At 44.0% G+C, this 22,823-nt stretch overlaps 1 protein-coding gene across 1 annotated transcript in view; it reads right to left on the reverse strand.

Annotated features, from left to right (window-relative positions):
* Positions 1-478: 478 nt before the first annotated feature.
* DGAT2 (diacylglycerol O-acyltransferase 2) overlaps positions 479-22,823 on the reverse strand; it is a 67,410-nt gene continuing 45,065 nt past the window's right edge. Inside the window, exons 6-8 of the mRNA XM_085623283.1 lie at positions 13,020-13,194; positions 7,450-7,652; positions 479-2,243 (exon numbers count right to left, since the gene is read on the reverse strand). Of these exons, the coding sequence (XP_085479409.1) occupies positions 2,089-2,243; positions 7,450-7,652; positions 13,020-13,194 (533 nt within the window). The 3' untranslated portion in view covers positions 479-2,088. The remainder of the gene's footprint in view (positions 2,244-7,449; positions 7,653-13,019; positions 13,195-22,823) is intronic.

Here is a 22,823-nt window from a genome sequence, read left to right on the forward strand (position 1 = left end):
AATGTGTAATGCAGATAGCAGCCAAAAAGCAAGGTGCAGTAGCACAAGTGCAGAAAACTCTTCACAATGACACACAAAAGGTTTTGTCAGCAACCAGCATTGAATTAAGCACAGCACATAATAAGTTAATGATCTCCGAACCACTTAGCATTATGGGTAATCCAAACTTTCTAATGCTACAAATGGCCTCTATCCTTTAATCCATCAACTGATGCCTGGACAGAAAAATCATAGTTCAGAAGAGCTAGATTGTGCACTTTAAGCATTAGTCTTTTGTGCAAACTATAAACACCCTCCAGCTGGAAATCTGCCAGCTGTGCCAATATATACTTTTAGTAGATCAGTCTTCAGCACTGAAAGCTAGATGAAGATCTTGTTGCTCATTTCATATTTGCCCTCTACTTATATTCATTTTTTTTTGTAGTTCTGACCTAGTTACAGCTTTAGCATGCACATTCCCAACAACATGAAAGAGACACCTATTTATGAGTTTTATTCGTGTAAACTGTACAAAAAATAGCAATAGCTTGGTAAATAGAGTTGAAAGATGCAGTGACGGGAAAGTAAAACATTCCTTCATTGCAGAAGGCACATTTTATAACTAGGACACACTTAGAATCAAAGGCTGAATTACCCATGAAGCCTGTGCAATATCTTAAAACTACGCTATGCCCTCTTACAGCATCATTACATCAGTTAACATTCATGTAAACAAACATTTTTAATAAAAATGTCAAATGGTGAGCACAAAGTCTATATTTTCTTAATACATTCAATGGAGGAATTACATTTTCTATCAATCAGTAGAATGCATATTTTTCTCCCAGGACCATCATGGTGGTGGTGAGTCTCCTGTCCTTAATACTGCCAACACCTCTCCTTTAACCATTATGCACCAGCATAATCATTAAAGGCACTCAGAAGAGAGAAAACATGACTTAAGGAAAGAAAACAACCTCACTTTGCTTTTTAGCTTTTCCTTCTTTGGTTACCGTGCAGTGTTTTAATATAGAACACCCCCCTGCCTACAAATTGGATCAATGTGACCCATAACACCCCTTCCCTTGTGCGAGAGTCAACCGAAGGCCAAAAGGACACTTCCTAATACCATATTACATTCAATAAGTCTTTCTTGTGGACATAGCATTCAAGAAGTCATTTCTCATGAAGTCAGATGCTTCTGTAGACATTTGCTTCTGCAAGCCCATGACTATAAAGCGGCTGCAGGCTAGATCCTAGAGTTCCTGTAAGATTGTTTGTTGTATATGACAGAAATCCATAAAAGAAAACGAATGCAGTTGAAACAGTTAGTACAATTGGCAAATATGTGATTAGATAAACTTCATATTGCATCTTAGGTCCTCTCTGTTGTACATAATCAGGAAAAATAAATCAGGCTTTTAAGATCAACTCAAAAAGACAACAATGAAATATATATCTTTACGTAAGGTGCTCCTGTGCTAGACTTACAGAAATCATACTCCAGAGAGAATTCATCTAGTGCATCTCTCAAGACATTTCCAGAAACCAAGGTAGCTCACACGTGATCTTTTGTGCAACATGAATCTGGAGATGCTTTAAACTACACAGCTCACCTAGATTGGTGGCCTGTCTTAGTCACAAAGCGACAACCAGATTGCATTGACAGAATGCAAGCGTCTTCTGGAGAGTCGCAGAACAGTGTCAACGTTTATGGTCGAGTGACCACAGAAAAATCCTGAAGGCTTCGAACACAAACTGAAGGTGGACGCAAGTTGCAAGCCCCCCCCCAATGTCACTAGAAAGCCTTAAAATTCCATAGTTACTAGGGCTCCGCTCTTTCTGCCAGAACACTGTTTTTAGCGCAAAGCCTCCTCAAATGGTTAAGCAGTCCCAACACAGAACATCCCTCCTCAATGGGAAGTTAACACATTGGCATCAGAAGCATTTACAAAGCAATTCCTGTAGGATAAAAATCACAAAACTATCTAAATGTGTTTCTCAAAATCCAAGTAGTATGCTTTGTCTACTGCAAGTCTGGAGGTGGGATGCATGTCATGGGACAACTTTCTGGAAGAACTGCCAGTCTAAATGGTTGCAGCCAGTCCTTTAGTTCACTTCGAGGTCTTCGGTCTCTGGGACACCACACTTAGTCTTGTATTTGTTGAAGAGCTTGATCAAGGAGTTCAGGTACATGCTGTGGTAGAGATCCACATCTTTTTCAGTTGGACATTCAATTTTAGGAACAGTGATGGGTTCACCAACTGCAAAATTAAAATAAATATTCACATTTATAAGAGTGATACTGTAGTAAAATGGGAGAATGAGACAAACCTTGCATTTCTTTGTTTATGAAGTATAAGCCACATTAATACTGTTATATTTGAAGCACCTCTGTGGGCTAAATGGGGCATGCTTGTAACCCAGCATGCCCAATATAAGCCTGCAATGCATATTCAGGCATTAGTTGCAGTACCTAGCACTTAATCTAACCCTTCAGTGATAAAATGTGAAAATGACTTAGTAGAAGATTCTAGGACCAGAGTATCAGAACTCACAAAAATAACCTCTACCAACTTACATCTATCCCATCTCCACTCTTAAAGGGGGCAGCTGGGTTTGTGGAAGATGAAACTGGTTAGTATAGGCTGGGTATCAAAGTCACAAGTCCAGATACAAATGAGGGCTCGCAGAATCGGACCCTACTTTGTGGGGTCAAATAAGGGAAGCATAACCATTTCTAGATGGATAGGCGGTAGCAGCATTAATACTTACTGTGGTAAGAATAGAAAAAGGATCACATTGGAATATTTGAGAAACTTGAGCATCGGCTGTGAGCATTCACTACTGTAATGCAGTCTCAGGTACAAGTGGGTCACCCAGTATTTTGCATGAACGGAGTCAGCAATGGGGGTTTTAAAAAGTAAATGATTGTGCTGCATTTTTAAACTGATGCTGTGTGAGTGCACTATGCATTTTGTTCTAATGTCTAGTGATTGAATGTACCTCACTTGAAGGGAGACATGCTCCTGTATCTATATTGCAAGAGATTGCCTAGATCCCTGCTCAATTCATGTGAAAGGGCACCTGCCAGCCTCCACCCCCACTGTACATTTATCTGAATGCCCTTGAAGAATCCTTTTCCTTAGCAGAGTTGAAGGTGCATAAGAGGAAAGCTTACAGATGTATGTAGCATCTACATTCCAAAATCTGTTTGACACACAAGTGATGTTGGTGATGTGGACAAGTTGCAAGCCAGAAAATCACTCTGGTGAGTCAGAATACCAGTGCAAGAAGGCCGAATTAGGAAATGGTCAAAATGGCCACTACCTTATTAAGCCTCACCAGTTATGCAAGTGAGATTTTCCATAAAAAGGTACGGAAAACTGATATCCTATGATCTGGACATGTACCTAGGCTGGGACCATGACATGGCACCTCAGGTGTGGAGCTTGAATCTGAAGACCACTGCCACAAAGTCACTTTTTATTGCATATCTGAGAGGAAAAACATGATGGGCTCTCTCTCAGGAACTAATACCTCACTGCTTGACATACAATTTGCAGAACCATAGATTCCAAAGAGCTCACCATGCAAGTCCCCAGTAATCAGTCAGGGAAGACCAGCCATGACGGATAATCATATGCTTCCTGAACATTAACATGTCTGGGCAGTCCTTGCAACTGGTAAGAAAACAGACCTTTTCTGCTCAATGGTATATCCAATAAAATCAAGAGGATGAAGTTTGTGTCACTGTGGTCCACTTTGTGCCAATGAGACATTAAGTGCCAGTTATCCTTAACATGTCTGATTTGGTAATCAGCCTAAACAACAAGACGTCCCAATAGATGGAACCTGATGAATCGGAAGATTATTTTGACTTGCTGGATTCCATCTTCACCTCAATAGAGAGAAGTACCAACACACAACACTAAGCAATCACATGTTGCTCAACAACTCTCTACCAATGACCGAAGAAATTCAACCAAACAAGCTGGAATAATTCGAAGGTAACCGGACAAAGCAGGACTACCCCAGATTGTTGGATCATCATCAAGAGACAAGTCAAGGTCATCTTTCAAAGAAGAAACTAGGATCAAAAAAGTAGTCATTCTGATATTTACTGTTGCACATGATCAGGTTTCCTTGCTATAGACTCAGATGGTATGTACACCAGAAAGTTCTTTGAACGGGCTGATCTTCTAATTTCTGTTCACACATTAGGTCCATCGCCTCCATTTGTATAGCAAAAGGAGGTGTTGGTCTTATACATAAAATTTACAGTTTCTTTAGATTACTCAATAGGACATTTGTCTGGGCCTGTGAACATTTTCACCTTTTCCTCGATGGAAAATGATTCACCATAGTCATGGCTCTCCTAACAATATTCACCAACCCCAAAGTGAAAATTCCCCCAAGAATTGAACGGTGGGCGAAGCAACCGCAGGAGTATGACTTATGACTACACCATTTTCCACAAGCCCGGGAAAGAACAAAATCCAGCAGATTATTTTTTTTTACGACACCCATTGCAATCAACCTGAACTAGCCAGTCAATGGCTGAGGAATACCTCCATTCCATTATACAAACAAATCTTTCCCCTGCGCTGTCAATCCCACAAATTGCAGCTGCCAGACGGGAGGACACTAGTCAGACACAGATCAAATGCCTCATTGACATGCAAAAGTAGAAACACAGCAAACCAGATGAAGAGGATACAGAGAAAATAAGGTTGTTCGTGACATCTAGAAAGAGTTACCAGTGAACCAAAAAGGAATTATATTGAGCGGATCACACATAGTAATACCCAAGAGTTTACAGAAACAGGCAATTGAGCTGACGTATGAAGGGTACCAAGGAATCGTAGCCACCAAACGTGCCCTGCACGAGAGACTCTGGTTTCCAAGACTTGACAAGGTAGAAAAGTTGAAAGCATGTCACATCTGCATGTGCCAATCCTCAACAACCAAACAATATCCTCTAATAATGGCACACCTACCTGAGAACGTGTAAGAGTGAGTAGTTGTAGATTCTATTTGGTCCCATCGCCACTGGTAAATATCTTAGTACTGATGGATGAACATTCCCTTTTCTAACATACTGTCCTCCAATGGGGCTGAGAAAGTAATCTGTGCACTGGATGATATATTTACAACGTGGGGGTTCCCTAAAACACTGAAATCAAACAGCCCACCATTCACCAGCAAATAATTCAAAGACTCTCAAAAGCACTTAGACTTCACACATTCAGATCACCCCGTTTTGGCCCCAAGCCAATAGTGTTATTGAACGCTTCATGTACACACTGAAAAGAACTGTCCAAAGGGTCACAGACGAAGGAATAATGAATGACCAGCCCCTGTGCAAAGTCCTACGTGCTTCTAGAACCCCACCTGACTTTACCATGGGAGAAAGCCTTCAACTCTAATGTTCGGACGTGCACTCAGAACGAGACTCCCTCAGTGGACTTCCAAGTTAGAAGTGGATGCCCTCTGGCTTCACTCCACTGACAAAGAAGGAGATGGAGTGGTACACCGAAACCAAGCGTCGGGTGCAGGAGGCTGTGACCGGCTGGGTGGTGGTTAGACAACAAACACAATGGAAGGCAGACATTACATACAGCCTCGAGCCAATGCAGGGGACTCAACAAAAAGAAAGCATGGTCATTGCGCCTCGTAGTGGGAAATCCATCACCCAGAATGTGTCTCGTTTCAAGCAGATCATGACTCGGTCCTGAAAAGTGAGCAGCCTTATGGAGTCCAATACCGGACCGGAATCTCTTGATGTAATCAATGCGTAAGGAGATTCCAATTTGCTCACACCCTGTCGACCACTCAATCGGGTCAACAGGTGAGCTAACAGAGGAGACTGATTGAAGAAATGCAAGTACTGGAGCAAAGACAGATTAAAAAGAGGGCAGAAGACGCAAGATCAGGCACTAGGACCCTGACTGGAAGTGAATATGCCTTGCCTTTGGGGGAAAAAAGAAGGACCTCGAGGGTTCAAGGAGAATTCAGGGGAAAGGTAGGGAGGAGGAAGATTGAGATGGGGGGGTGTGGGGGGAGTGATGAGTAATAATGTAGGTACAGTCAACTCTACCAGGTGTTTGTGTTGTTTGTGGGAATCAGTGTTGAGGATACCACAATGACTATTTACCAGTCAGGATGTATTCAGGGCACGCAGTAGTGGTACTGAGACTCTACAATAGGGGAGGGGTGGACTGAGACTCCGGCCATTTAGAGTTGGCAGATGTCCCACTCAGGAACTTCAAAGTTCCCAACTCACAGTTAGAGCAAAGTATCAGGAACCCTTAAAATGATGGCCTCCCCCATCTTTGGGCCATGGGGACACAGTGACGGCACCCTGACCTATTTAGGGTGGGGCAACAGGAAGATTACTCATGGACTCCCTGCTGCAGTGAGAACAACTCCCCATGTGTCAAGGGCATACATTTTTGGTTTCAGTAACAAACAAAAAAGCAAAATGTTACTAAGCAGATGCAACAAACATGGCACTTGTTTGGTAAACTATTCTGCTTTTTGAGCAGCCACAGAAGCGGTTGCTCTGAAGGTTTTTAAATCAGGCAGCTGGCCTATTGCTAGGTCCCTCTCCTCTGCTGGCATGGAGACCAGCCGCCACCTTCTAAATGTGAGCAAGTCGAGCTTTAAGGTGTTTACATAGTGCAGAAGGGGCCACATGAATAGGCAGTAACCAACGTAATCCACTCCTCCAATGCTGCTTTAAGCCAGGAACAGACAGAGCCTGAGCTCCCAAGTCCCCAACCTTAGGACTATTACACCTCTGGACGTTAGGCATTCTCTCATGGAAACCCTTGAAAGAACCATTTGTCACCCTTGTTCTCAAAACTGAGCCCCGTGCCGTGAAAAGAAGTGGTATTTTCCATGCCAGTGTTGCAGCCAATGGCAACATTGCCATGCCACAGAAAAGTCTTTAAGACTAGGTGAGCATAGAAGACATTAGACATGTAAAACATTTTATTCAAAATCAGAAATGTATATATAAAAATGCTCAATACTGCTCTGCTATTATACAATGTGGCAGAAAACTAAATCACCACAAGCAGACAGAGCGCAGTGGAAGTAGGAATTAAGTAAAGGTGAAGCTAGGACATGGATGTGCTCCACACCTGTAAAATGGTAGCTGAACGAGTCAGCAAAGGACCAGACTTCAAGGCAAAATGAACACCGGAGTGAATAATTTGTCGAAGAAAAGCCCATGACTACAAATGACATTCTGACATGGAGCAAGTTGACATCCTTACCTTTTCTTTGCTTCCTCCATACTCCCATAACTATAAGCCACCCATTAATAGAGGAACCCATCCTTGCATCCTAACCGACTACACAACTTACTGCTTTGGCCTTCAAACCTCCTAAATTGACTAGATCAAGCGTCTAATGCAGCCAAAGTCAGTAGCAGATTCAGGAGATGACAAAATGGAGACCTACCCACAGTGGTGATGGGACTAGCATAGGGTACCAAGCCCCAGCTACTGGGTGAGAATAGACCACAGCCATGGAAGATGCAAGGGGCAAAACCAACATATTTCTGAAATTTCTTCTGTACCCATCGCCCCCAGGATTCTTCTTCAAAGATGATCTGCTTGTAAGTATCGTTTTCTCCAAACGAGTACAGAGGAACAAGGTCTGCCCTAATGAAACAAAAGAAAAGTCCAATCATTCTAGTATACCATCGCAGAACAGTGCACTTAACTAAGCAAAACATTCTGTAGACAGGGCATTTAGTTCATAAGGGAAACAAAATTCGAGGTACTCTCACAAAGTAAAGTCTAATGTGTCCAGGGTTTCAAAGGGAGCCCAAACCAACAGAACGCTACATAAAGATAATGGTACAAACAGATTTTACAGTTAGCTACAGACTGGAGAAAGCCAAAGTTACACATCAGGTATTGGAGAAGATTGCATTCAACGGAGAGCTCTTCAGAGTTGGACGACATCTGCAGGAAGCACACCTAGATCATGCACACAGGTACGGTCTTCAGTTCCTTTCAGAGGGGAGGGAGTTTCAGATCTGTAGGATTTGAGATCCTCTGGGCACAGGTGAAAGCAAGTCTCGTCTTACTCCATGGACTCTGGTCTGGAGCCATATTCTACCACTGCAGGTGTACCGAGGTCAAATAACCATTTGTCATTTCACTTGCCTGGGGTGGGGAGAGGGGGTATTGTAGTTTATCACCTCACAGACTATGCAATAGGCTTTTTAGGCAAAGTGGGTAGGTAGATGTCCAGATCTTGTCAAATCGCAATCCCTTGATTAATTACTTCTGCACATAGGGCATTGAAGAGGACTGATGTGGTTCAGATGCCTGGGACCAGGGCTCTACATATGGCGACTGCACTTCCAAGTATGAATCCAGCAACAAATACTTCGTACTGCACAGCAACGGTTGGTGTAAGGTTTGCTTTGTTTGCAATGTGAGTTTTAAGCCTGACATCTGAGTGGAACCTCAGGGATCGGGCACGGTTGGATTTGTGGGGGTGAAACCATTTATGTTCATTGCTGTGCTAGCACTGCACTTGTTGGTACTTATTTTTCTTCAAAGGTCGGATATCCAGGTAAGCACACAAAACATAGGACTGAACTGTGGTGTGTCAATGTAAAACCTTTGGGTAAAGCTGGACAACATCCTCACACCGATGAATCCAACATCACCCAGGAGGAATCCAAGTAAATATTTTGGATCACTGGCAACAGGATAGAGCTTTCGGGCTTAATGCAAGTTCAGTGGATGGATTTGGAACCTGGAAGTCAACTGAATGAGCAGAATCTGTTCTGGTAGAAAAGCAGAGCACTACAGCGCCAAAGCCCAATACGAAGGGAAGCACAGCTTAAATAACTGTCTAGTGCTGCACAATAAAGCAACTGGGACTGCTGGCATCAGTGATCTGGAGTGAAACTATCTATGGTGGCATTCCTTTGCTTTAGGCAGTCTTCTGCCACCTTATTAGTCTGAGTGCATTGATCTTGCTCAGAACAAGTAGGTGGGTGAGCATTCAGTTTGCAAGATAGTCAGGGTCCAGGTTGGCTGAATCTGTCTGATCTTGAGAGAGTTTGGGAGAGGCTGGTGGGGTCTACGCACAGGCCATTTTGAACAGCCCCAAAGCCTTGTGAGAACAGTCTTCACTGTTGATGCTGGGAAACGTATCCTTGGGGAAGCCTTCAGTGAAGAGCAGTGTGTCAAATGACACTAGAGTTAAATTTCAACATGGAGGATAGTGGTTCTGAAACTGCAGGGTCAGTGTGGTCGAGTTGATCAATCTCGTTGAACTGGCTAAGAGTGGTGCACATTTCCACACAGTATTCAGTGGCAGATCAGGTGCTTTACAGCCTTTTGGTGGAATCCTTCGTTTGAAAGGGTTTTGTGGCTTCCAAAAAGTTTGTTTTGCAATATGGGCAGGTTCTTCAGTCATGATTTTTTGCGGGTGGGTTTAATGTCGCCTATGGTTTTTGAAGGAGTGTTTGATGTCCAGGGTATTGAGTTGCAGCTGCCAGAGGTTGTGTTTTTGGTCTCGATTTATCAAATTACCAAGCAACGTAACAAGACAACTTGCTGAACTGAGAGAGAGCCGGAATGCACCATATCTACTAAGAAAACTCACTCCTGCTCTCTCCCTGCACTGGCACGCTGAGTGCTGCCCAGCACCAACAAACGTACCCTTGAGCCAAGGTGCAAGGGCGCCTGCATTACAGGTAGGATTGGTTTTGTGCACAAAGGGACACCTCCCAGCACAAAAACATTCCAAAGAGAAATAAATATATTTCTCCTTGTTGCACCTCTTTTGAGAAGATGTACCATTTTGACACTGTCCCAGGTTTATTGACCTTAGTAAATCTGAGAGTGTGTCAAACGCCTTCTCAAAGCAGATTAAAGCAAGGCAGTGATTTGTGCTGCAGTGCACTACTCTGGATTTACTAAACCACGCACAGCCACAAAAGGTGGCTTTAAGTGGCTTAGTAAATCTCATTTAAACCCTGGCGTGACAGAAAGGCAATGCACGTGTTTAGTAAATCTAGCCCCAAATGCGTTGGTTGGCCTCACCTGTCCATGACAGACATGTCTGAAGTGAAAAGAGGTAAGCAGTGGCTGCACACTTGGCACATGCTTTGTAGGTGAGGTAAGTGGAGCTGACCAAGTCAAAGATGTTTGTCTTGATGCAAGTCAGCAGACTCACCTTTGTGGAATAGTCTGGTTGGGCCGATACTAGAAAAGACCTCAGAAGCTGCAGCTCGCTTACGGATTGGCCTCGAAGGCTGAAAAAGGGGTCCATGAATACAAATATAGGAGCCAAGACACCTCCATAGACCACTGTTTACATTTCTAGATGCGGAGCTTAAGGATTCGCATTCTCCAGAATGTGTTCAACCTCCCCACCCCCTAAACATGGCCTAGTCATTCGAGGCTCATGCCAGCTGGTATTAAAGAAGAGGCTGCAATCTGTTATGGATTGTGCTGGTGCAGAATGAGCCTGCATGACCACGAGAGGGTGCTCCCTCATTTGCATTGGGGTGTGGCCCAGTGTAAATGAGGGAACTATCTGCCATTGTACTCCAGAGGTGGGTGCAGTGGCAAAGATGTCAGGAGGCACCCTGCTTCTGCACCACACAGAGGCAAGTGCCCCCACCTGTGATGGCACTCCTTGGAAAAACCTGACCCCCTCACAGGAAGATATTGGGTTCTTTAAGTTTCCCTAAAATTGCTCCAGGTTGTTGACATACTGTAGTACTGAATGCTTTAACTGAGAATAAACATCAGTCCACATTCTCCAAAATATACACAACCACCAATCAGTTACTGAATCACTGGATAGTGTCAGTGCTTAACCTGGCCGTGCTATTTCACAACCCCTGACTAAATCTTCTACAAGTATGAATAATCAGCAATGCTAACGAGAACAGACGTCACAGTGCTGCAGCTGGGAGTTGGTCTAAAGCCACGGTGCTAGAAACAGGTCTGCCCAGACCCTGCTGTCCTCACTGAGCCTTAAAGCCTCTTAGGGCTACAGAAGCCTCTTTTAGGATGGATGCCTCTGGTGCTGAGCCTGAAACTTTCCCAAGGGGAGTCACTACTGAAACAAAGCAGGGATTCCTTTATGAAAAGGAACCAGCTGCTGTTAAAATTCGGGTGCATGGTTGAGTTAAACACTCGCTGCTGATCTATGCTGTGTAGTGCGTGCCAAGAGTTTCAATCTGGGGGTGGGAGGCTCATCCCTTCGAAGTAGACAACTTGTTTATCATTAAATAGCAACACCATTCCTTACAGAGCTAAAGAACGTCAATAGTGCACTATTAAGTGATTCTTGGAAAAACAAGTTATTAAATGCCTCTCCTCCTTCCTAAGCCCGACCACTACCAGCGCCTTGACGCCTTTGGGAAATTGTTTGCGCTCTATAAGTCTATTTCATTTCACCATCACTCTTGGCATAGGGGTGGGCCCTGCATGGCCAACAGACTGCATTGTGGTCCGTCACCCAACGATGGCTCAGGCCCAAGACTGTAGACACGTTTTCCTGCCAATGCTGAAGCTGCCAAAGGTTGGAATTGGGACTGCATGTGCTGTGGTGCAAGAACAAGGCCAAATGACTTCTGGATGTACTAAGTACTTAGAGGCCCTACTAGATAGTTCCTACATTTGTTGCACAGCCACAGGTTCTAAGTGAACTAAAAAAACACCCCCCTCGGTTTATTAGGGCAGAAAAAAGCTAAATTCTACATCTTCAATTGCGATATCCTTCCAGTTTGAACTTTAAACCAGTGCCTTTCCTAAGGAGCATGCAAGCAGGCTATGAAAGGTCCTAGAGCAATAGATGCACAAATGTGCCCTAGACGGTCCCGGGTTTCAGCTGGTATTCAGTGGCATCTCCAATGCACTCCAACCAATGCATGGTTGGAAGGTTCAGGGTACCAACAGCGCGCCCCAATTGCTCAGCCTGTTACTCTAGTTATACCAGCGTCACACCAATCACCTGTGTCCTACACAAATCCTGGTCACAATCTCCAAACCATGGTGTTAAACATCAGTCTAGCTTTCACCACCTTACCTCCACAAAACTCCAGTTAAATGGATCTTTTCCTCCAAACTGGAGTTCGGCAGTGATATTGTATGAATTTTACCCGGAATATACATTGTGTATGTGATGAACTATTTTTGTATGATAAAAAGAAATTCCAATAACAAAATAGGAGAACGTTTCCTTGATCGGTACGCCAGAGTATCACCGCATCTATATTTATTATTTTGTGTCTAGGGTTTTCAGTGTATTAGATAGATATTTGGATTAGTAGACCAACAAAAACGTGAATTACACTAGAACTACTCCCTTCAGGATTATTTTATTTTTAAATATTATCCATTTTCCTGGGGAAATACTGGGTTGCCCTATTGTGTATAAATACCACACAAATCCTGGTCAAAATCTACAAACTGTGCTGTCAAATGTCAGTCTACCTCTCACAACCATACCTACACAAAACTCCAATTAAATGGAACTTTCATCCAAACTGGAGTCAGAACACTCCTCATCCATTAAAGCACAGAATCCTCTCAAGAATTGAACTGTGACAGGCACCTTATTCAAGAAATGGAATTCCTGTACAACTCCAGAAGCCACTATGAGCTGTCCGATGAAGTGTCGGTAGCCTGCATCCTACCTCACCCAGAAAACAATTGCCCTCTCCATTTGTTTGATGTCCCTAATTCCAAAGACTAAGCTCATTAAGAATTTATCTCTAGCACAAAATGTATTCCAATCAAACGCCATCAGGAAACGTTCCATCGACGAGTTGGCTTTTGTATGTGATCGCGCCCCGGTCAATTTCCTGTAGAGGTCCAACTAAACGGAAGCAAGTTTATGGACTACACATTACACTATAGTGCTCTACGTATCATATCACCCCATGCCCATTACATTACTTCCTTTAATGCACAAGTACAAAGCAGATCACAGGTGATGTGCACCCACTGAAGTTAGTCCATTAACCTGCAGAGCTGAACTCTTACCCGTGCCGGAGGGCTAGTCTCACAAACCCCTTTCGCTCCTTCAGGGTGACACGGTGCTTTCCTGGTCTGCAATCCAACGACTCTGCAGCTCCTCCAACCACAATGATCACTGCATTTCCAGTGCCATTCTTGGAGAGGATGTAGTCAATTGTATCACGACTCACAGGACATATGCCTAGAACACGATAAAGAACAATCATGTGCTTTAACTGGCTTATGCTCAATGCACGAGTGCATTTGTTGCAATATATTCCTATATTTTAGATCGGACTGAATGAAGCACAGATAAAAGCAGCGTAGAATGTAAAATAGAGGTCAGTTTAATTTTGTAGAGGCCAGTAGCGAACAGTACTTAAATTCTGCAGGTGGTGGGCATGGAACAGTGTTGACCAGACTGACAAAGCAAGACAAAGGCGAGAAAGACCATAGAAGAGAATGATAGGTATACTGTAAAAAAGCAGGAATAAAAACAACCTGTAAGACACACAAAAAACAGAAGTGTAGGTTCATTAAAGATAGATAAGCGGTGGAATCAAAAATAGGCAGTATTGGTATTAAACAGCACCAGCAGCTAGCCCTTAAAATATTGCACCATGCACTTATTTTTACATTAAGCACTGAAAACATCAATCAATACAGAATGGTGTGTGTGTGAGAACCACTCGCAAGGTGCTCACGGCATGCTCCATGAAGACATGGATGGTAGTTTGTAGCCCATCCCACTTTAGTTTAAAAATATGGCTGAGAGAATGCTGGCTCTGTACGCTTTGCCATAAATAAATACATCATGAGAGTCCCTCCACAGGCCTCGTGGCATCCTTTTGGCTTTTTAGAGACTAGGAAAATGTCAATGGATGCAAAGGCTCCCTAGTATATGCTAGATTGCTTTACATCTGGGGATTGCAATGCGGCACTAGACAAAGCTAGACCTACAGGGATAGTCAAGATTATTTTCTACTTAAAGCCTGATTACGAGTCTAGCGGTCGGAGGACTGCCAGACTTGCATGGGCATGGCGATGGTGCCCCAGCCACCGCTGCACCAGCAGTCCGACTGCCCTATTAGAACTTTGATGGTTGGACCACCATTGCACTGCAGAAGCCACCAACGAACTGCATTCCCTGGCGGTCCTGCAATGGTCTGGGGGCAACATTATGCTCGGTTGTGCCCTGAGGCTCTGCCAAGTAGTTATGTGACATTACAATGCATGCCATTACCCAGCATGCCGTTGAAATGCCAAACTATAGCCAGACTTGCTGTTGGGGGGAGCGCTGAAAATTGGAATAGATTAATTTTCTATTCCAACTCCAGTGTGTGCCCAACAGTAGGGAAGGTGTTGGAGTTGAATCCATCACCTTCTACCCACTGCTACACATCTTTTTTGTTGCAACAGCATGTGGGGGTAACTGCATGTGTTGCAACGGTTGCGGTGTAAAAGCTGTTTCCCAATTAACTGCATTTCCTGGTGGTCCTGCGGTGGTCTGAGGGCCACATTATGCTTTGTTGTGCCCCAAGGCTCTGCCTAGCATATTACGACTTTCCTCACAGCCAGCGAGGTCAAGGAGGTTCTCCCTCCATGTAACTGCTGGCGGTGAGGAAAGAAAGGGGGCCCTACAGGACCCCTCTTGCCCCTGTGTACAGGGGTGCATGCAGTGGGGGCCTATAGGTCCCCACCCATAGTTTTGCACCCCCAGTTCCTGCACAAAAAGGAATGCACAATATGGTGCATTCCTCCCCATGCAGGAATGTGAACTGCCGGTCCCACAGTGGTGCTGTTTAAGGATCACAATGAGCCTTTAAAAAAAATCACCTCCGTGGGACCGCCATTGCCCCCGCCCGACTACAAAATTACTTGCAATCCGGTGGCAGCGACTCTTGGTGGTGTGCCACCTGTTAGGGTGACCAACTGTCCATAATTTTCGTAACTGCCCATAAATTAGGCCTAATGTCCGTTGTCTGCGATAGGTGTGTTAACGGACGGCATTTGACTGTCAGTTTAGCTTCTCCACTAAAAAACAAAAGTTAATTCCCCCAATTGCGATTACCCAGCTGAAGAGAGGGAGTCTCCTGTGCTGCATTCCGGAGAGAGGGGCAGAAGGTGAAAAAGAAAGGAGCCTTCTAGCCAGAGTCTGCTTCCCCAAAGAAATGCAAATGTGTGCAATTAGCAAATGTTAAGGCTGTTTTGGAGCCGGTATTTCCTTGAATGGATGAAGTCACATGAAACTTCCTGATAACAGGCATCATCTGCTATGCGCGAGCCTATAACTTTAAGATGGCTTTGAATCGCAGTGGGCCCTGTATCCAGTGTCCAACATTGCTGAAATATTCACAGGTAAAACAGATTTACAACAAGACCGCGCTGCTGGTCTTCTCCCTAGCCTCAAAAGTGTCAGCCCATTCACTCGGATAGACAAGAGGGCGTTTGAAAAAGTGGTGGATTATCACTGGAAGGTTTGCCACATTTTGTGTGCAATGCCCAGACTCACCGGCCCATTGAAACAAAAATGGAAATACATTTCTTTGATATTCTCGGTAACAGACGTTCCTCCAGTTATTTGTTTTGAGTGCATTAATTTTTTCCTCTGAAGTAAAGCTATGGCCTAAGTGCACGATAAAGAAACATTAATCTACACCTTTGCTTTACCTTCTCGCATGCTGTTTTTGCTTAACCGACCATTTCTGTATTAGCTCCTAATGGCGAGGTCTGAGGTTACAACACCTGAAAGGAAGCCTGCAAGACAGCCCTTCTATGTAATCACTGAGATGGCTGGAATGAGTGCACCGAGGAACAAATGGAGTCGATTACACCATATTGAATGTATGGTACTATGTAGAAAATAGTAAATAAACACATTGATAGAATAGTGGGGTATGGCCTCTTCTTCGATGGGTCTGTAAAACTGACCCTTTGTCTCGAGTTTTTGTCCTGAATTTTTACCCTTTGCCCTGAATTTTTGTCCTGAATTTTGACCCTTTGTCCTGAATTTGTTACAGTCATGTCCAGACTTTGCATCCATGTCAGTTGGTCTCCCTACCACCCGCTCCTGCACAGCCAAAGGTCATAACCAGGCCCCAAGTCACATCACTGATGACTAGTGTATGCGTCAACAGAATGCAACCCACCAGAGGAGATGCTAGTGTACTCGCACAGACAGAAAACACCCCAGCAGAGCAGATGCTAGTCTGCCCAAGCAGATAAAATGTTACCCAGCAGTTGGGACAGAAGTGCTCCTTTTAAGGAGAGGCGACTGTGCATACTATTCAGCTCCTCCCATAATAACAGACTTGCTCAGGATTGTCACTGCCAATAGGTCAGGCACACTGTAGATACATGAAGGCACATATGCAAACATTATAGACAAGCGCACCAAGAAATAGCCAAATCATACATTTTTCTGCGGCACGCTATTTACATCAAAAACCCCGCCTATAAACTGTAGCATATGTAGAGGCTGCCCCTGTATTGTGCTCATTCGCATTCATGGCGCTGTACATAATAATCCATCTACCGCGACAGATTACCATGATCAGTGCTCGAATTCAAGAGTGGAGGGCACTCCACACTAGCCAAGAATTGCTTTTCTATTAAAATACCTGCATTCTATTCATGAATGGGCACTCCTGATGAAAAGTGCGTTTTTTTTTCCATTTCAAGGAAGACGGGTAATCAGAGCCTAATTGTTCTTGAATGCAGTCTAGGAGCCTCTTGCTCCTACTAGGAGCCTCTTGCTCCTATGTACTCCATAATGCAACTAAATATCTAAATACCAGTTCTCAGGCCAATAATGGTGGCCCCTACAAACCTCACACCTATAAAAGAACCACCTTTGCCCTGGCGAAACAGGCTAGCATAATGTTTCCCAAAGTTGAGAAGGCCAATATTTGAGAGGTTTCTGAATCGAAAGATGTGAGACGAAAGAGATCCAAAGTTTGGCTGTAAAAAAAAAAAAAAGAAAAGGAGGCGCAACCACCAAGACGGGACCATCTAAAACTGGGAAGAGTAAGCATGTTGGGACATAGGGTGCAAAGAGGAGCATTTGTCATGAGGCAGGAACTTATTCCTGAGAAGCAAAGGACTTAAGTTGTGAATGGCCAGAGGAGTGATACATAGTGATTTAAACAAATAGCCAGATTGGCAATTAGAAGCCAACAAAGACTGATTTGTAATAGAACAGCGGGTAACGGGCGAGCCGACAAATCCCCAAGGAAAATATGGACTGCAGTATTCTTAATAATCTAAAGGCACTGATAGGTGGGTGGGGATGCCTTGATAGAGCACATTTCTATACTGAAACAGATCTTACTAGAACAATGGCTTTCTTAGTGGAGAGAGGGACAATTTAGAAAGGATAGAAGTAGTGATCCTGCTCCAGTGAGAGAAAAAAGTCAAACAGAACACCCAGTTTTTGGCTGTGGATTTTGGAAGGGAGAAGATGCCCAGTTCAGGGTCCACCAAAGGGAGGACCAAATGGAAGCGTTACCACCCAGGATGACAGCCTTTGACCCATTGCTGTTTGATTCGACTTTCTGTACATCCACCTTGCAATTGCAAGCATACAAGAGGAACATTGTCTACATAGCAGAAATAGTCGATGATCGAGAGGATGATACAAGTGTCATTGGCATATAACATGTTAAAGTCAAAGGATCAGATAAAGTCAAGAGGAGAAAAGCAATTGATAATTGGACTGAAGGACGGAAGGGAGAACGGATGGGAGGTAGATGAACCATTTGTATTTTGAGAAAAAACTGCAGACTCAAGTACTTGATCCTGGACTCAAATGGTGTCAAGATGGAAAATTAGTAGATCTTGAGAGAAGGTATCAAAAGCTGCCAATGGGTCAAGTAGAATCAGTGTGGAAGTTCCACCGTGATCAATTAATGATCTAATTTCAGATCTCACAGTCTGCATCCCCTGGGAGGCGTCGATCCAGATTTAGAGGAGTTCAGAAGATCAATTTCTTGAACACTGATAGTTTCTCAAGGACTTTATTAAGGAAAGGGAGAAAGGAGATCAGTGTGATAGTTGCTTAAGACTGAAAGATCAGCAGATCTGGTTTGGCAGGGGGTGACTAGGACTAGATGAACAGATCCAAAAATGTAGAACAAAATAGACCCAGGGCCCAGTGATCGAAAGCATGGAGGGTGGGGATCAAGTGGAGAACCTGATATGGTGGTTGAAAGAGGCTCTAATTGAATAGAGAAATGCAGTGGCACACCTGGGCATTTTTCATTGGAATGATAGAGAAGATGGGGCCCTCAGCAATGGAGGAGAAAGATGCACTAAGGGCTGAGTGGATATAGAGCATTTGGTCCTCAAAGAAATTCGCTTGGGTAGAGCATAACTGCTGGAAAAGCACTATGGTATCTGCTTTTCTTTTTTTACAAGAGGGAAGCAAAAAGATTTTAATAGTGAAAATTTCTTGAGAACTGTTGACAGCTTAGTCAGGATAGCAGAAAAGGAAGATGGAGCAGTCTTAACCAAATGTTTATATGTCTTAATGGCTAACAGCTAGGACTGCTTGGAAAGCAAGGAACCGAATTGCCTTGCAATGAGAGCAACAGTATTTAATAGGAGCCATCAGCTTGTGGGGGGTTAATCCCAGAGTGTTCCTTATCTGCATTGGTGTCCACATCTGCACTGGTAGAGATAGATAATTCATTTGAAAAGTTAGTGCATTTAACTTTGGTCCATTACCTGTTAAAACGTGTGAAAGACTGATGCGAGTAGTTAGAGTGGTAAGAAGAAAAAAAGTGTGATAGGTATGTAAAAGTGGCTGATCCAGATAACAGGAAGTAGGTGGTTTTGCAGAAGATCTGGAGAAGATAGTGCCCTCCCATCCTCAATGTGACGATCAGCCTCGTTTCGGCCACCTCCCTTGCCAATACACTGTCACCCCATTAAATGTAGGAGACCTACATCATACCAATAGATACCTATCCCATAACTTGTTCTTTTATCCCTTTCACATACCACCTGCCTCCGAAAAACTGGTAGGGATTGGAATCAGGCAGACTGCAATACACACAACTGTTCCGCCTCCTACCACTTTAGTAGAGGTGATACTTCTAGGGCTCTAGACAGGTTGCCTGCAGTAACCGGCACATTGAGGTGGTATATAAATGTTATATATTTCTATCCTATCTGAATGGCAATAGCATACTGCACATGGACAGTCTCTCCTTTAGCCAGTGGCCTGGTCCACCAGAGTGTCCTGGGAATTTGGAAGCATCTGCATGCACCATTCTGCATGTTAACTGACCCTGCCCTTGCAGTCAGTGTGTGTAGAGCAGTACCATCTGGTGTTAACTTTAGTTAATGCAGACTAACATTGACTAACCTTGTATTGTGATGCATGGTAGTTTGGCATTTTCTTTAAGCAACTGCCAATCTCCATCAGATTTGTAATTTTGGCTTGCTCAACATGTTTTTCCTCATTTATAAGTTAGTTTGAAAACATTAGCACGTTTTAGTAATGCTTTAATACTTGCATTTCTGAGTGCAAGGCAGACCAGATGGGTCATAGGCTACCAATGGGAAGCCCAGGATTTTCAGTTGAAATAATTTACCTTGCAAGGTAATCGCTTACTAACTTTGTGGGAAATAGTACTTTGCACCACCCTCAGTTACTGGAGTCTCACAATATGTTTATTTATATACTTTCTCCTTATACAGAACTCCTTAGCTACTGGAGGAATACTACTATAAAACAGATAAACCGATGAACCGGTCCGCAAAAAGTAGACTGGTTTTAGGTCCCACACATGCTCAGCACAAATCGGCTTATAGGTCATCTACTGCATGGGTCTGGACAATCACAACACTCGGACACTTTCACCCCTTTATGGCCAAAGAGGCCTACACCTCTGGCTAACTGCATTGGTGCTTCTCTCCAGAAAATAACTGTACCAAAACCAGTTACATACACCGTTTAATAAAGGCAGTCAATTACCTCACCAGAGGACAAACTTCAGACCTACTCTTGCCCACCCCCTTCCCCCCACCGACTCCCGATCCCCAATAACTGAAACTCAAGGAGTACTGCAACCACCTTCTAAGGCCTTTACATCAGGACAAGATCAGATACCACCCCATCCAACACCCGGACAAAGGGAACTCCTCTCTGCACTGCCTGTTCTAACCTCAGCAACTGCTACAATGCATCACGACAGCCGCTCTCTGACCACAGATAACGGAAGTCAAGGACACCGTTGGTGAGGTAGGACTACTACAGTCATGAACAGATTTCAATAGATGCGCTCTCTGCCAAACATCTGCTTGACCCAAACCACTTTCGAAACACTGGTATGAAAAATATGAAGGCATAGCTTAATATCTGGGAAACCGGGTTCCTTGTTCTTTTATTCAAGGAACCACAATCAACTTACTAGACTCAAGATTAGCAAAATACGGGTATTACACCTGAATCGGTCATTTACAAGATCCAGGGGTGTCATCCTAAACTTAGCCTGAACACAGACAAATGCAAGGGGCCACAATTACCATCTCAATCACCTGGAACATCTGATATTTTGTGCCCAGATCTGAAGTCTTAGCTCGAGTCAGTGACGTCTCATAGAAAACATGGCTGTGCTTTGCACATCTGCACTAAGCTGGCACCATGAAAAACAGTTATTCACTCATCTGTTAATTTCTTCTCAGAACAATAAGACAAAATTCCTTCATTCAAGTCCTCACATCTTTGTGAGATTGCATCTGCCTCTACTCCCACGTAAACATCTATTGTCGCCTCCTTCGCAGTCTTCAAGGCCAGGCTGAAAATGTTCCTAATGGCTACCTGCAGATTCAGATCTCATATGTCGATCAGCCATTGTAGAACCGGAACCACTACATAAATTTGAACCCAGAAGTGTTTCTTGGTACCTGCGTCATACATTATATTTATGCTCTGTTTAACATGAACTTTAAAAAATATATTTCTCCAGTATTTGAAGTGCTCTAGCACCCTGGAACACAGAAAAACTAAATTTAGTTGGGTGTCCCCAATGTTTGTGAGAAATTGGGTTGTTGGTTGGGTGGCGTGGAAATCTGTCAGGGTAATCCCCTAAAGTCACTGAATTAAGTTGTGCTTAACCCTGTGGTTGCTTGGCACGAAAGCAGTCAGACTTAACTTCGAGACAACTTGTGAAGTATTCATGCAACACACAAACCATAATAAAGTGAAAACACAATAGGAAAACTTCCACACCAATTTTTATATATTTTTTTTTAATTATTTGACACCAAAATAAAAATCCAATCATTAGAACCAGAGTACTGAAATTTTAATGTTGGAGGTAAAAAACTAGAATCTAAAAGATGAAAACGCCAACTGCAGACATCTAGTTGCTCAAGACTGGTTTAAAGTCAAAATCTACGACTGGCCATGGAGCACGGTCGGAACCAAGAAGTAGATTGGGCTCAGTCGGTATTTACCTCCGAACTTAGCAGAAATTTTATGGAAAAATGTCTGAGAAGGTAAAGTTCAACGGGGCAAGGCTGCAGGCGGTGTCAGCGGAGGAGGCATCATCATGGAGGAGCTGCTGGACAGTCCCAGTGAACATATCCACTTTCGGACTCAGGGGGCATATGTACAAGCCCCTATCGCCATGGGAAGGTCACTTTTTGGAACGTTTGTGGCGATAGGGGCTTCGTCTTATTTACAAGGCAGCATTATGCCACATAACTTGGCTTAACGCTGCCTTGTGAATAGGCCCCCTTTCGTGCTATGCTTAGCGTGAAAGGGGAGGGCAATGGGTGTTGCTGTGGGCATTCCACCGCAACACCCATGGATTCCGACGCTGCCTCCTATTTACAAGTCACGTAAATCGGAGGCAGCGCCAGAATTACCCTGGTCTAACCCTGGCGCAACGAGGAGAAAGGTTTCATTTCTCCTCCTTTTTTGCTGTTTGGGTGCTGCCTTGTTCAGCACACATAAAAACAGCAAAAGGCAAATGATTGTTTATGTGCAGGAAGGTCCCCCTTCCTGCACATAAACAATCTTTTTTTCAATGCCGTTTTGCAACCTGTGTGTGTGCTACATTTATCAGCACACAGAAGTTACAAAACGGCATTTAAAGATAGTTTATGTGCAGGACGGAAGACCTTCCTGCACATAAACTATCTTCCCCTGCACGCAGACACCCCTGCGTTGGCACTAGGCTGCTAAGTGTAGCGCCAGCACAGGGGGAAATGCAGGGCTGCACCATATTCTTGTATATATAGTCCAGTGTTTCTGAAGTGGGGGGAGGGGGAGAAAAGAGGCTTAATACCCCTCTCTGCCACCTCCCTTGTATATATGCACCTCAGTCTTTTTTGGGAGTCGAAAACCTCGAGTGGGACAAAGCTGCAAGCTCCACGCGGCCAGAAACCCCTTCAGCGAAGGACCACTGAACAGGATTTGCTGCTATGGCACAGAACATGGCAGGAGCTGCTGTGAAGTTAGGCCGACCGACAATGCACTGTGGCCGGATTGACAAACGGATTGACAAACGGGTAGGTCCCGGTCCACTCTGTTCTCACAGCACTTTCTACCAAACATTTTTTAAGTCCCAAGCTATCTGGGCAACTTTAGCACCACTTCCAAGGGCCCAGGACTGGGGCACCACTTGGAAGGTCAGGACTCGCGTAGGCTAGGTCTAGGTTCGGGTTCAAGATGGTTGTAGCCTTTTCTATCCGTGATGTTCTAATCAGAAGGCCAGCCAACTAGCCCTTGGAGTCACTCTGGTAGTTCTGGGATCAAGCAGTGGAACAGGACTCAAGGAGCAGTGCAGGGCTCTGAGGGTTCAAGACCAGCTTCAGGCA

This window comes from Triturus cristatus, chromosome 8 (genome assembly GCF_964204655.1).
Source record: "Triturus cristatus chromosome 8, aTriCri1.1, whole genome shotgun sequence".
Lineage (NCBI taxonomy): Eukaryota > Metazoa > Chordata > Amphibia > Caudata > Salamandridae > Triturus > Triturus cristatus.